General features: G+C 48.6%; 1 protein-coding gene and 1 long non-coding RNA gene across 3 annotated transcripts in view; one reads left to right on the top strand and one right to left on the bottom strand.

The window, feature by feature from the left end:
• Nucleotides 1-1,150, top strand: part of LOC133389629 (probable cation-transporting ATPase 13A5) — a 68,592-nt gene extending 67,442 nt beyond the window's left edge. For both annotated transcript variants that reach the window (XM_061637636.1, XM_061637635.1), the window contains one exon: nucleotides 699-1,150. In XM_061637636.1, coding sequence (XP_061493620.1) covers nucleotides 699-899 — 201 coding nt within the window. In that variant the 3' untranslated portion in view covers nucleotides 900-1,150. The remainder of the gene's footprint in view (nucleotides 1-698) is intronic.
• Nucleotides 1,151-1,429: 279 nt separating this feature from the next.
• Nucleotides 1,430-3,074, bottom strand: LOC133389631 (uncharacterized). The gene is made up of 3 exons (XR_009764145.1): nucleotides 3,007-3,074; nucleotides 2,166-2,280; nucleotides 1,430-1,649 (listed from the first exon to the last, which is right to left on the bottom strand). It is a non-coding gene; the product is annotated as an uncharacterized LOC133389631 (long non-coding RNA).
• Nucleotides 3,075-14,095: the final 11,021 nt, after the last annotated feature.

The raw sequence follows: 14,095 nt of genomic DNA, 5'->3' as shown, positions 1-14,095 counted from the left end.
GCCTGCAGTTTCCCATCTGTAAAATGGGAAGTGTGGTGAAAACCTCCCAGGGATTGTGTGGACTGTCCGTGGATGTGATGAAGATCTTCGTTCACGGCAATGGCTGTGCTGAATGGTGCCCAGGCTGCCAAGCAGGGAGGAAGAGGACGAGCCAACCCTGGCAGAGCCACCTTCCCTGCTGCTGCTGTGGGGGGGGGGTTGTGGTCGACAGAGTGGTGCTGCTGGCTGGGGACATTTAGCCGCCATAACCTCTCCCCTCCCTAACGCTGTAACCAAAAATCCAGGATGGGAGAAACAGGACAGATCAAGCACATTTGTAGACTAGTTCTGTCTCGTGTCAAGTATCCATCTTTCCAAACTATCTTGTGGGGAACTGAGGCAGAAGTTGAGGCAGCTTTTCCTACAATAGCTGTAGCCTAGCCGCCTAGAATATACTAATAAAAATAACATACAAAATGCATAAAATTAGGGGAAATTACTTGCAGAAATGTGTACATTAGTCAAAACTGCATACAAAATGTGTCTATTAGGACAAATTTGCACTAACATGCTGATGAATTTTCATGAGAATTTTTTTTAAAAATCACAAAATGTTGCATAAATATGGAAAACCAACTTTAAAACTGGAAAACTGAGAAAGTGAGAGAAGGAAAATCTGACAGATCCGTCCACCCCAGTGATTTCTCCCTTCTTTGCAGGATGGCATCCTGCAGAACCGGTGCCTCTGGCTGCTGATCAAGGCGCTGTTCCAGTTCCGCTCCTCGAGTCGCTACCGGAAGTTGCAGCGGCAGCTGGAAAAAGATGCCAAGTGGCCTCCCATGAACCAGAGGGACTTTGCAGAAGACCGGAAGGTCGAGGCCTACATCAATCCCATCTATGAAGATGAGGAAGAGAACTAGCTGGCCAGCAGAGACTTGCTAACTTATCCATACAGGGTATGAATGGAACTTTACTGTCTGCGTGGGATTTTGGCCCCTGCCTGGGGAAATTAAGGGTTTGGTGCCTGTGCGCATGGCAGGGGCAGGAGGGATGGAGTCCTCTTCCATAGGAACAAGGCAGCTTTAAGAAAACGCCACTTGAGGATGCCTAAATATGCTGGTGAAACGTCATCCCCCTTATGAAAATAAAATTAACTCTATTTTTACTTTCCCGGGGATTTCCTGGTTTTTCTTTTATGTTCTTTGTTAGGGAATCATGGGGAATTCTTCTACCCTGGAAAACATGGCATAGAGTTGGCGTATGTGTGTATGTCAAGGGCAGGGCTTGTGGGGTTGTTCTGGGGGAGGGGGAGAGAAGAGAAAAGGCTGCCCAGAAAGTAGGACATCGATGCCTATCCATCTCACATCAGTTTGCAGACTTTGCTATATAAAAAATGAAGTCCACATGAGTATTCAGCCAGAATCTGCAAGGGGGGGGGGAATAGCTTTGATTTATTCTGGCTGACAGCTTGGCAGAGAAGCACTTTATCTAACACAGGAACAAGAAGAAAATCCGGAAACAGACTTGTACTAAGAACCCAGAGCCATTGATTTTAGTCCTGTTCAAAGGCCGGGTTGGACACATCGCAGAGGGCTTGTTGAGCTGGCGAGGGGAGCGTGGAAGGGTGCAGAGACCGGACATCTCTTGCAGAGGGATTCTGTGCACGTTTCCTGCAAACAACAACAAGAGTGTCCGTATAGACAGAAGGAGTGTGGCTGCACAAGAGCTCTCGCCCTCTGCCCCTTGACTCCCCTCATACCCTTTGATTCCATGACCGCTCTTGGCTGGTCATCTTTCCTGGGGGTGGATGTGGGTGCCTGTCCAACGTTTCTACTGGCATGGGGGGACACGCTCCACCTTGGCTGTTCCTTCCTCTGCAGGGAGTGCCCCATCCTTGGCCCCCCTGCAATTCTCTTCCTACAAGCTGACTTCTCAGGGAAGGGGTGGGATGGGGTGGCCATGGCACTGCACGCTAGCTCCAGCCCACTCCCACAACTCAAAATGTCTGCCTGCAATTTCAGCTTTGATGTCCTTAAGCTCTTCAGCTTCGAAGCATAATGCCCTTTGCAAGGGACACTTTGCCCTGAACACCTTGCTGGAAATCCTGCCCCTTTCTCTCCACCCATTCAGCACCTGAGCTGGTTATCCTCCTGCCTGGAATGTCAGTCTCTCCGCAGCCTTCTCACCTGGAAATGTACCAGCAGGAGAGTATGGCGGCGATCAGGGTCACTAGGACAGCAACGGCGGCAAGGCCCGCGATGATGGAAATGGCGGGGAAGGAATTCTCCTCTGGGTGACCTTCTAGGGAAGGAGCAAGAGCAGGAGAGGATGAGGAACAACTTTGAGCTGGCTGGACCTGTCATGCCGAGGGGGCGGGATGTGGCTTCTGGGCTGCCCGGGGACAGACTTGCTGCCAGTTCATGTGAGAAGCAGCAGCTATTTATCTCCAGCCTTTTTTTACAGAGGGGAACGTGGCCTTCCACACTGTTTTTTCAAGGCCACAGGAGCATGTATGTGGATTTGCACCCACCTTCCCATGTGCTAAAGAGACCCGCTTTTGGAACAGCCACAAAACTGCTTCAGGCAGGAGAAGAGTCCTATGCAGCCTGAGCAGGGGTGAGTTCCTCTGAGCTGCTGTCAAGAAGAGGGCCCGGCCCCAAAGGGTCTTCTGCTGGTTCTTACCTCCTCCATGACCCAGCGCAAGCGAGATAAATCCCTCACTCTCTCCCACAAGGCCTCTGAGTGGGCCAGACTTGGTGGATGTGAGGAGGAGTTTGGTTACAAGTGCTAAGAGTGGCCATCTAGGAGCCCTGGCCAGCCATGCCCAGAGGACATGTGACCTGTTCACACACCTGGGGTGGTGGTGGCTTGTTTTGGTGTTTCTGGGGTGCCGCATGAGGTGCTGCTATGGCAAACTACAGAACTGGCTGGGCCACAGCCATGAGGAAAGGAGGGAGATGCCTTGGCAGAGAAGGAGCCTGTGGCTTAAGGGGCCCCTCTGGGGTGTGGGTGGAAGAGAGGCTGTACCTGTTGGTTCAGTTTCAGTCTCGCAGAAGGATCCTTCATAGCTCTTGGGTCACAAGCAGTAAAAGCCAGCTGGGCGGTCCGCTTCTACACAATGTCCATCATTCAAACAAGGGTTTGGCATGCAGGGGCCAGCTGGTGTGGGGAGAGAGGAGGATGTGAGGAGTCCCAGGAAGTGGCAGCTGGGCAGACACCCCCAGCCTTGACAGTTGGCGCACTCACCCACCCAGCCTTGTGCATTCTGCCCTCTTACTTCAGGGCTAATGTGACCCAGATTAGATTGGACAGAGCCTGTTGCCACCTTTGCAGAGGTGGCAGGCCACAGCCTCTTACAGGCATGGCATGCCCTTGTGTCAGCTGAGGAAGCCACTCACCCCTGTAGCACCCACGGGTGAAGTTGGCCATGGTGCAGAGCTCGCCTTCTCTAGAGCGGTTACTCTGGCTAAGCTGGCATGTTCCATTCTTCTACGCCAAATATGCAAACATTCAGAATTACAGGTTTCCTTGACCATATTTGCATGCATAGCTTGAAGGTATTCTAAATGTAAAAGTCCATTTTTCAGTTTTGCAGTGCAACATATTTCTCCTTCATCTAGAACGTGGCAGAATTCTCCAGTTGCATACAGTTCCTCTCCCAGTTCCATTATTCTAGTAGCACTTATTAAGTTTCCTTTGAAATCTGGAACATATAGGCAGTTTTTAAGTTCAAGCCGTCTTTCGCCTTCTGGCATTTTGCAAAGCAGCTTCACCGTGCCTATTCCTTGAGAAAGGAACATGTCTCCAGAAGTGGTTTTTTCTTCCTGTGTATAGTTTTTAGAATACTTTGTTTTCCCTGCCCATAGTAAGATTTGCCTTCTCAGACAGTTTGTTCCTGTCTCTCTTTAAAATCCTGGTCCTTCAGATATGATATAATCTGATTCATACTCTGTCTGTTCTAGCACCCAAGCAATTAATTTATGATGTTCATGGAGACCGCTCAGGAGCAATGCTTTTTGCATCTCATCATCAAATTTTCTTCCACATCTCTCCAGTTCTCAGAGCAGTTCTGTGACTCTTTCTAGATGTGTATTGAGACTGTCTGCATCTCTCAGAGTAAACAATTCCTTGTAAAAGTACATTACATGATTTTTAGACTTTCTGCCATATATTTCGTCTAGCTTCTGCCGCATTTCCTTCACATTCTTACATCCTATGCAAACATTTAGTACCTCATCTGATAATGCAGAAATAAGAGATTTCACTTTTGTATGCTTACGTGTCCAGGATGCTGTAGCAGTTTCATCCTCTGCTGAAGGTTCAGGATTGGTCAGGATTCCATACAGATCCTCTCCTTCCAGGAGTGCAGTCATTCGAAGACTCCAAACCGCATAATTGTTCTTCTCCAGCCTTGGGATGCTTCTCTTGTTGATTCTTCAGCCATGGCTTTCCTATCTTTTGTTCTGCTTTTCTTTCTCTAACCTAGTCTCCTTTTTCGATCTCTTTGTAAACCACACATTGTATTTAGCCTTTTTAGCTTTTAGGCACAACTTGCAATTCAACTTAGCTTACTGGGCCAGCATAACCCTTTGTTATGTAAATTTGTACATATATTAGCAGAGATCGTCAATGGCCAGAGTTGTGTGTGTGCCAGTGTGTGCATTTTCCTAAGTAGCAGGTTTTTACCCTGCATTAGATCACTGAGACTTAGTAAAATAAGAAAAGCTACTTTATTTATAGAAATACATAGTAGATAGAAAGGCAGGGCTAGTTCTAACTAACTAGCTAAGTTGGAGGCGTAACGCCCAGGTGCTGGAGTTAGCCCCATGCTAGGAGAGCAGAGACAAAGGAATGTCTCCTCTCTCCCAGACAGTCAGAGGAGGAAAGGAATGGAAAGGGCGGAAGGAGGAGGGGCAGATAAGCTTCCCTTAAAGATGTATCAGTCTAACAACAGAAGGAAGTCAGTCAGAGCATCACAGGTAAAGGTAGTCAAGCCTTTCCATCTGGAGGACCCTCACGCTATCTCCCTTTTGCCCTCCTTCCAACAATCCCTAACCCCTTCCCTTCCCCCTCTTTCCCTCTTCCTCAGGTCTGGGTCACCTATCCTAAGCATGATTGCACAGGAGTTAATCCCATTAAACTCAATAAGCATGCAAATGATCAAACCTTCCCTCTCCCCCTCTCCTCCCCCTCCTGCCCCCTCTCCTTCCAATCTCCTCCCCCTTCTTCCCCTCCTCCCCCTTTCCTGCCTTCCTCCTCCCCCCTCCCTGCCCCTCCGTCAGCTCAGTTTTACCTATCCTAACCATGATTGCATGGGAGTAAATCCCACTGAACTCAAAAGACATGCAAATAATCAGACCTGTCTTTCCCTTCCCCTCCCTTCCTCCTCCCCTCCTTTCCCCCTCTTCCTCCTCCCCTCCTTTCCCTCTCTTCCTCCTCCCCTCCCTCCCTCCCTCGTGGTCAGTTTCACCTATCCTAAGCATGATTGCAGGGGAGTATATCCCATTGAACTCAACAAGCATGCAAATGTTCAAACTTATCCTCCTGCTCCCCTCCCCTCCGCCCTTCTTTCTCCCCTCCCCATCCCCTGTGGTCAGTTTCATCTATCCTAAGCATGATTGCTGGGGAGTAAATCCCATTGAACTCAATAAGCATGCAGATGAGCAATCCATTCTCAGCAAACTTGCACAGGACCCCATTTCTTATCTTCCACCGCCCAGAGAGCTACTAGCTATGGGCGGTCTAAAAATGAAACAAATAAATAAATAAATAAATAAAAAGCAGAAAAATTCACTAATAGGCAAAGAACACCTTGTGGTTTAAGAATGTACCTATAGCCAACAAATATTTCTATCAAACTTTAAAAAGCAGGGAAATGGGGCAGCTATAGTGAATGCACCAGGGAAGCAGGAGACCTGACCTCCTCTCTGAGATATTGTACTGCCCTACATATGTGTAAAAATGCAAACAATTTGGGTTGGTCTTTCAGAGTCCTATCCACTTCCTGTGTAGCTTGGAAGAATTTGCTAACATGTGCCTCTGAGTATATTGTGAGTGGCGGCAACACTGCAATCAGCCCAAATAACAGAAACAAGACATGTGCTGTTCTGATCTTGTTTTAACAGTTGATGTTGTTCAGATAGTAACATTAAGCATGTTTGATTTACTCTGTAATTTTAGTGAAGTTTCCTGTAGTAAATCATTTTCTTTTGCTTTTTTTTCTGTGAATATGTGAAAAACTATGGAATGCTTTAAAAGAAATGGGGGTGCCACAGCATCTGATTGTTCTGATGTGCAACCTATACTCTGGACAAGAGGCAACTGTAAGGACAGAATATGGAGAAACCGATTGGTTCCTAGTTGGAAAGAGTGTGAGACGGGTGTATTTTATCACCCTATTTGTTTAATCTGTATGCAGAACATATCATACGGAAAGTCGGATTGGACCAAGATGAAGGAGGTGTGAAAATTGGAGGGAGAAATATCAATAATTTAAGATATGCAGACGATACCAAACTACTAGCAGAAACCAGTAATGATTTGAAATGAATGCTGATGAAAGTTAAAGAAGAAATCACAAAAGTAGGACTACAGCTGAACGTCAAAAAGGCTAAAGTAATGACAACAGATACCATGGACTGCGAAACAGACAAATAATTGGGTGTTAGAACAAATTAAACCAGAACTGTCATTAGAAGCTAAAATGATGAAACTGAGGTTATCATACTTTGGACACATAATGAGAAGACATGATTCACTAGAAAAGGCAATAATGCTGGGAAAAACAGAAGGGAGTAGAAAAAGAGGAAGGCCAAACAAGAGATGGATGGATTCCATAAAGGAAGCCACAGACCTGAACTTACAAGATCTGAACAGGGTGGTTCATGACAGATGCACTTGGAGGTCACTGATTCAGAGGGTCGCCATAAGTCGTAGTCAACTTGGAGGCACATAACAACAACGACAACAGAAGATTTATGTAACTTTACAGTTGACAATGAGGACATTGAACTTGTCAAGGATTATCAATACCTCAGCACAGTCATTAACCAAAATGGAGACAATAATCAAGAAATGAGAAGAAGGCTAGGACTGGGGAGGGCAGCTATGAGAGAACTAGAAAAGGTCCTCAAATGCAAAGATGTATCACCGAACACCAAAGTCAGGATCATTCAGACCATGGTATTCCGAATCTCTATGTATGGATGTGAAGGTTGGACAATGAAAAAGGAGGATAAGAGAAAAACCAACTCATTTGAAATGTGGTGTTGGAGGAGAGCTTTGCGCATACCATAGACCGTGAAAAAGACCAATAATTGGGTGTTACACCAGAACTGCCACTAGAAACTAAAATGATGAAACTGAGGTTATCATACTTTGGACACATAATGAGAAGACCTGATTCACTATATAAGGCAATCATGCTTGGAAAAACAGCAGGGAGTAGAAAAAGAGGAAGACAACAGATGCTCTTGGAGCTCGCTGATTCATAGGGCCGCCATAAGTCGTGACTGACTTGAAGTCACATTACACACACACACACACACACACACTGAAGTGGTGGTGGTGGCGGTAGCAGCATGTGTGTTGTGTGAGTAGAGCAATGCTTGTGCATGCAGGATGCTTACTGGAGCGGGCCGACTCCATCACTGCCTGCTCTTCCCCAGTGGCACTAGGCAACCCAGCCAGCCAGCCAATACTGCCGTAACTGAGGATGGGCTCAGCCGGGTGCTCAGGGGAGCAGCCTAGGAGGAGCAATATGGGGCTGCTGCTGACAGTGCCCAGCATCTCCTGCCTAAGGCAGCCCCCTCACTCTGCCTAATGGTAGGACCGGCACGTGTTTCAATGGTTAGGAACTCCACTGGGGATGGGGAGGGGAGGATTTTAGATAGCAAATGATGGGAAAAAACCCTCCCTGCCTTGGGACCCTGGAGAGCCACTGCTGGTCAGAGTAGGCAGTTCTGGGCTTGACTGTGGACCAGTGTGCTGCCTGGTATAAGGCTGCTCCTGTGTTCCATGCTGACATGAAACCAGTTTCCCATAATCTCTCTAAGCCCAAGTGACTCACAGGGACGGGTGACACATGTCCAGTCCCCACCTAATGTAATTTCTCATCCTAAACATTCACAGATGTCAACATACTTATCCCTCGCAACACTACTTTGTTGTCCTGCACCCCACCCTTCAGTGTGGGTTAATGATCCTGGCCCGTGAGGGCTGTTTTTCCCCTGGTTAGTGCCTGCCTGGCACTCGCTGAAAGTAAACCGAGCCTCACCTCTGGAGGGAGATCAAAGGACTGGGCCAAACAGGACTGTCAGCAACAGGGAGAGCAGTTCTGCCATTATGACTGCCAGCTCTGCCTCAGTTTCCCTTAACACCCTGGCCATGACAGGAGAAGGGAAGAGGAGGGGGTTGCTCTCTTGGGCAGGTTAGGGGCGCTCTGGTGCTGGAAGGCATGTGGAAATGGGCGGCTTCTTTCAGACTTTCAATTTACCCCTCATCCAGAGTCCTGGGGCACCAGTCAAATGTTGTGTCCCTCAGGGCCGCATTATGACTTTCGTGGGCCCTAGGCACTTTTGCCTTCGTGGCCCCCTCCCACCATAATAATATCAATATTAAAAATTAGTTTTGATATAACTTTAAATACTTCAACATTTTATTTTTTTCTGTTTTAGGGAAAATTTAATAGATTTTCGTGGGCCCTAAAAGTTTCATTTTTTTCTGATGTAAGAAAAAATTAAAACATTTTCTTCGACCCTAAAAGTTCATTTTTTTCCTTCTGATTTTAAAAAAAATTAAAACATTTTTGTGGGCCCCTAAAAGTATCGTGGGCCCTAAGCACTCTGCCTACTGTGCCTAATGGATAAGTCGGCCCTGGTGTCCCTTTTGGGGGAAGTGCTTCAGGAAGGCTGCAAGAAGCGACTCAAAATCACTCCAAAGCATTCCAAGTGCAAGGCCGCGTGTTGGCAATCGGCCTGGATTTTCACCCAGTGTTTCCACCACTTCTGTGAATATTAACCAGCCTGGATGAGAGAGCCTTGCAAAGGCAGGAGGAGAAAGAGAGTGCCAGGGTCAGCCCCCCCCCCATTTGTGGGCAGGTCAGCATCCTCCCAGCGATTTCCCTCATTCTAGATTTATCTTGAAGTTCTAGATTAAAATGGTAGATTCACCCAGCCCCTTTCCAAGATGTTTTTGGTGTGGTGAACTTTCTTGTGTGTGAGATGGCATTTTACTGCATCCTGCTTTCCAGGACTAGAGGACTTGTGAAGCACCAAGTGCTTCTGGGGTGTATTCTGGTCTGCCGGGTACTTAACAACCTCCCCTTCTTGTGCAAACTCATGCAAGCAGCAGAGCACCCTCACCCCACATGTGGCTGGTGGGCTGGACATATGAAGGTGCCTTATATCGAGTCAGGCTAAGGTTTCCAGTTGTCCGGTTTTTGCCTAGAGACTCCGGTTTTTGGGGGTCCTCTCTAGGTGAATCACCTTAATCTCCGGACTCTTTTTAAAAAAAATTTATTTATTTATTTATTTATTTCATTAAACTTATAGACCGCCCCATAGCCGAAGCTCTCTGGGCGGTTTACAAGAACAACATCAGAAATACAATACACATATGACAATATAAAACATTAAAAATTTAAAATGTTAAAAATTAAAACAGTTCCAACACATACTAACTTAATTAAAATGCCTGGGTGAAGAGGAAAGTTTTAACCTGGCGCCGAAAAGATAGTAATGTTGGCACCAGGCGTATCTCCTCAGGGAGGTTGTTCCACAGTTTGGGGGCCACCACTGAAAAAGCCCTTTTTCGTGTTGCCGCTCTCCGAGCTTCCCTATAAGTAGGCACTCAGAGGAGGGTCTTCGTTGTTGAGCGTAGTGTACGGGCAGGTTCATATCGGGGGAGGCGTTCCAACAGGTATTGTGGTCCTGTGCCGTGTAGGGCTTTGTAGGTTAAGACCAGCACTTTGAACCAGGCCCGGAAACATACAGGCAGCCAATGCAAGCAGGCCAGAACTGGTGTTATATGGTCGGACCGTTTGGTTCCCGTTAACAGTCTGGCTGCTGCATTCTGCACAAGCTGCAGTTTCCGAACCGTCTTCAAAGGCAGCCCCATGTAGAGCGCATTGCAGTAATCTAGTTTTGAAGTTACCAGCGCATGAACTACTGAAGCAAGGTTCTCCCTGTCCAGATAGGGGCGTAGTTGGGCCACCAGCCGAAGTTGGTAAAAAGCACCCCTTGCCACCGAGGCTATCTGAGCCTCGAGTGACAGGGATGATTCTAAAAGGACTCCCAAACTACGAACCTGCTCATTCAGGGGGAGTGCAACCCCATCCAGAACATGTCGAACATCCCCCAACCGGTCAGAAGAACCACCCACCAGCAGCATCTCAGTCTTGTCTGGATTAAGCCTCAGTTTGTTAGCTCTCATCCAGTCCATTGTCGCAGCTAGGCATCGGTTCAGCACGTTGACAGACTCACCTGTAGAAGATGAAAAGGAGAAATAGAGCTGCGTGTCATCAGCGTACTGATGGCAACGCACTCCAAAACTCCTGATGACCGCACCCAGTGGCTTCATATAGATATTAAAAAGCATGGGGGACAGAACTGACCCCTGCGGAACCCCATACTGGAGGTCCCAGGGTGCCGAGCAATGCTCTACCCTCTGGAGACGGCCCACCAAGTAGGAGCTGAACCACTGCCACGCAGTACCACCCACTCCCAAATCAGTGAGTCGGCCCAGAAGGATACCATGTTCGATGGTATCAAAAGCCGCTGAGAGATCAAGGAGAATCAGCAGGGTCACACTCCCCCTGTCTGTCTCCCGACAAAGGTCATCATACAGGGCGACCAAGGCTGTCTCCGTGCCAAAACCGGGTCTAAAGCCCGACTGAAATGGATCCAGAAAATCGGTTTCATCCAAGAGTGTCTGGAGCTGGCTGGCAACCACTCGTTCCAGGACCTTGCCCAGGAATGGGACATTAGCTACCGGCCTATAGTTGTTAAAATTTTCCGGGTCTAAGGATGGTTTCTTCAGAAGTGGTCTTACTGTCGCCTCTTTCAGGCGGCCAGGGACCACTCCCTCTCGCAGTGAAGCGTTAATCACTGCCCTGGCCCAGCCGGCTGTTCCAGTCCTGCTAGCTTTTATTAGCCAAGAAGGGCAAGGGTCCAACCTAGAAGTGGTCGCGCGCACCAGTCCAAGCACCTTGTCGACGTCCTTGAGCTGTACCAGCTGAAACTCATCCAAAGAATCAGGACAAGACTGTGCACTGGACACCTCATTCAATTCAGCTGCTATAACATTGGAGTCCAAGTGCTGGCGGATGCAAGAGATTTTGTCCTGGAAGTGCCTAGCAAATTCATTGCAGCGTGCCTGAGATGACTCCACCATGTCCGTAGGGCCAGAATGCAGAAGCCCTCGGACGATTTTAAAAAGCTCTGCTGGGCGGCAGACAGATGATTTAATGGTGGCAGCAAAATATTGCTTTTTTGCTGCCCTCACTTTCCGTAAGTACAACTTAGTATAGGCACTTACCAGTGCATGATTGCATCCATCAGGAGTTCGCCTCCATCTGCACTCAAGCCGTCTCCTATGCTGTTTCATCGCTCTCAGCTCCAAAGTATACCATGGAGCCGCATGAGCTCTACACAGGAGAGGGCGCACAGGAGCAATCGTGTCAACCGCCCGGGTCATTTCTGCATTCCACAGTTCCACCAGGGCTTTGACAGGAGCGCCAGCCTTATCAGCCGGAAAACTCCCCAGAGCCCTTTGAAAATCCTCAGGAATCATTAGTCTCTGGGGGTGGACCATCTTAATGGGACCCCCACCCTTGCAGAGGGGAGAGGTCGCAGTAAGTCTAAACCTCAGCAAGCGGTGATCTGTCCATGACAGAGGGACTGATGTAAGACTCCCTATATACAGATCACCATCCCCCTGTCCCGTGGCAAAAATTAAGTCTAGAGTATGTCCTGCTATATGTGTTGGGCCAACAACATATTGTGACAGCCCCATGGTTGCCATGGAAGCCATGAAGTCCTGAGCCGCCCCAGATAAGGTGGCCTCGGCACGGATGTTGACATCCCCCAGCACCAACAGTCTAGGGGATCTCAGCAGTACATCCGAGACCACCTCCATCAGCTCAGTTAGGGAGTCTGTTGGGCAGCTGGGTGGGCGGTACACCAACAGAATCCCCAATCTGTCACGTTGGCCCAACACAAGATGCAAACACTCCAGACCAGTAACCACAGGGACAGGGTGCTTGGAGAGGGAGATGGAACTCCTATAGACCACAGCCACCCCCCCTCCCCGACCCTCGGATCTGCCCTGATGTTGAACCAGATACCCCGGTGGGCACAGCTGGGAGAGACTAACTCCTCCCTGCTCACCCACCCAGGTTTCCGTAATACATGCCAGATCGGCTCCCTCGTCCACAATTAAATCGTGGATGAGGGAGATCTTATTGTGTACCGATCTGGCATTTAGGAGCAACATCCGGAGATCCGAGAGCTGGCTGATAGGACAACCAAAAAACCTGTGGGTGTGAGGAAGACCGGAACAAGGCACAGTCGTTAGTTGCCTGGGCCGAGTTCCCCTCACCTGGCAAGTCTTCCTCACAACACCGTATCTCCCTCTGCCCGTCACCACGCCAATTGGGGCCCCCTCGAATCTCCCCATTCGATTCTGAATCCCTTCACCCAGGCACATAATGTAAACCTAAGACTCACACACCATTCACAAAACATACACTCTCATCACACATACACCACCTCACTCCCACAAAAACAGCTGCAAATACGTGCTGACAATATTAGCAGTTCTTCTCCCAAAAGTAAAGATTGGGGGCGATGGTAATAGCCAAAGAGCAACAACAGCGGCAACTAGTAGCAATCGCGGCTCTCCCTCCTCGAGTAGCAGTGGCGTCCCTTCCTGGCAGACAGGTGGAGAGAAGAAAATTAGTCACAGCTGGCGGGCATCCAGGGCTCAGTCCTGCAAAGCACCACACCAGCCAAACTACAGCAGTCCAACCAGGAGAATATTGATGGTAAACAATTCCAAAAAAGAGCGATAACACAGTCACAGATAAGCACAACAGCTTTATCCTCCAGCAGGCAACGGCAGCAGGCAACGGCAGCAGCGGCAACGCCTCCCTCATCCTAGGTTCTCCCCACAACACGTCTCCGATGAGCCAGAGAAACGGAGCAGGCAACGCACGAACAGCAGCCGTAACGAAGAAAAAAAGGCACAGGGAGGTGGCGAGACACACACGGCCACCTCCTCCCCACAACCCACAGCACCGAAACAGATGACAACAGCAACAACGGCAAGCCGGGTGACAAACCAACCAAGTGTCAGAGCCCAAGAAGACGAACGGCAAACAGCCACGAAAGGAGCAAGGGGAGCAGGGGCGCAGCACAGTCCGGCAATCCGGCAGGAAGCTCATCTACCTGCCCTTTCTCAGACTGATCCAAAAGATCCAAAAGATTCATGCCACCCTCATCCTCACCCTCGTCCACAGCTGGGATAACAGTGCTGTCATAATGCCCCGCACCGTCTCTCGGGAGTAGGTGAAAAATAACCCAGGATAGTCCTACTAGTCGTTTAGCAGAGGAGAGGATAAAACAAACACTCCCGCAGCGGAGAGGCAGTGTTTTATATTTACTTATTTCCAACTGATAGATATCCTTATTTCTGATCCTGAAAATGTTTTCTTCTTACATGCAGGTGGGTGTTCTTAGTCTCCATACCATAAAGGAATTCGTGGCTCGGCAGTTTTTAATCTACAGGGGACCCAACTGCTGGTGCAAAAGATCTTGAAGTTTTATTAAAAACAACAACCCCAAACCCTAATAAATAGATCTGACAAGCCTGAAGTTTGCCTTTCCTGGTGATGGCAGTCTTGGCCTAGATGGGCCAAGGATATGACACGGTAGAAGACGGCTTTCTAGATTCCTTCCTCTGTGTTTGGATCAAAGATCCTTCCCTTTGCCATCCTAGTTTGGCATGAAGGAGAGTGGCAGCAGGTGAAACTTGAGGCACCGTGTGCAAGCCTCTCAGCCAAGAGTGGACAGCAGCAGTCAGAGCTGGACAGATTTAGGGGCAGGTAGCGCAGGCGACT

The sequence above is a fragment of the Rhineura floridana genome, chromosome 7, assembly GCF_030035675.1.
Source record: "Rhineura floridana isolate rRhiFlo1 chromosome 7, rRhiFlo1.hap2, whole genome shotgun sequence".
NCBI lineage: Eukaryota > Metazoa > Chordata > Lepidosauria > Squamata > Rhineuridae > Rhineura > Rhineura floridana.
Note: the sequence above shows the minus strand (reverse complement) of the source record. Positions and strands in the feature narration are given on the sequence as shown.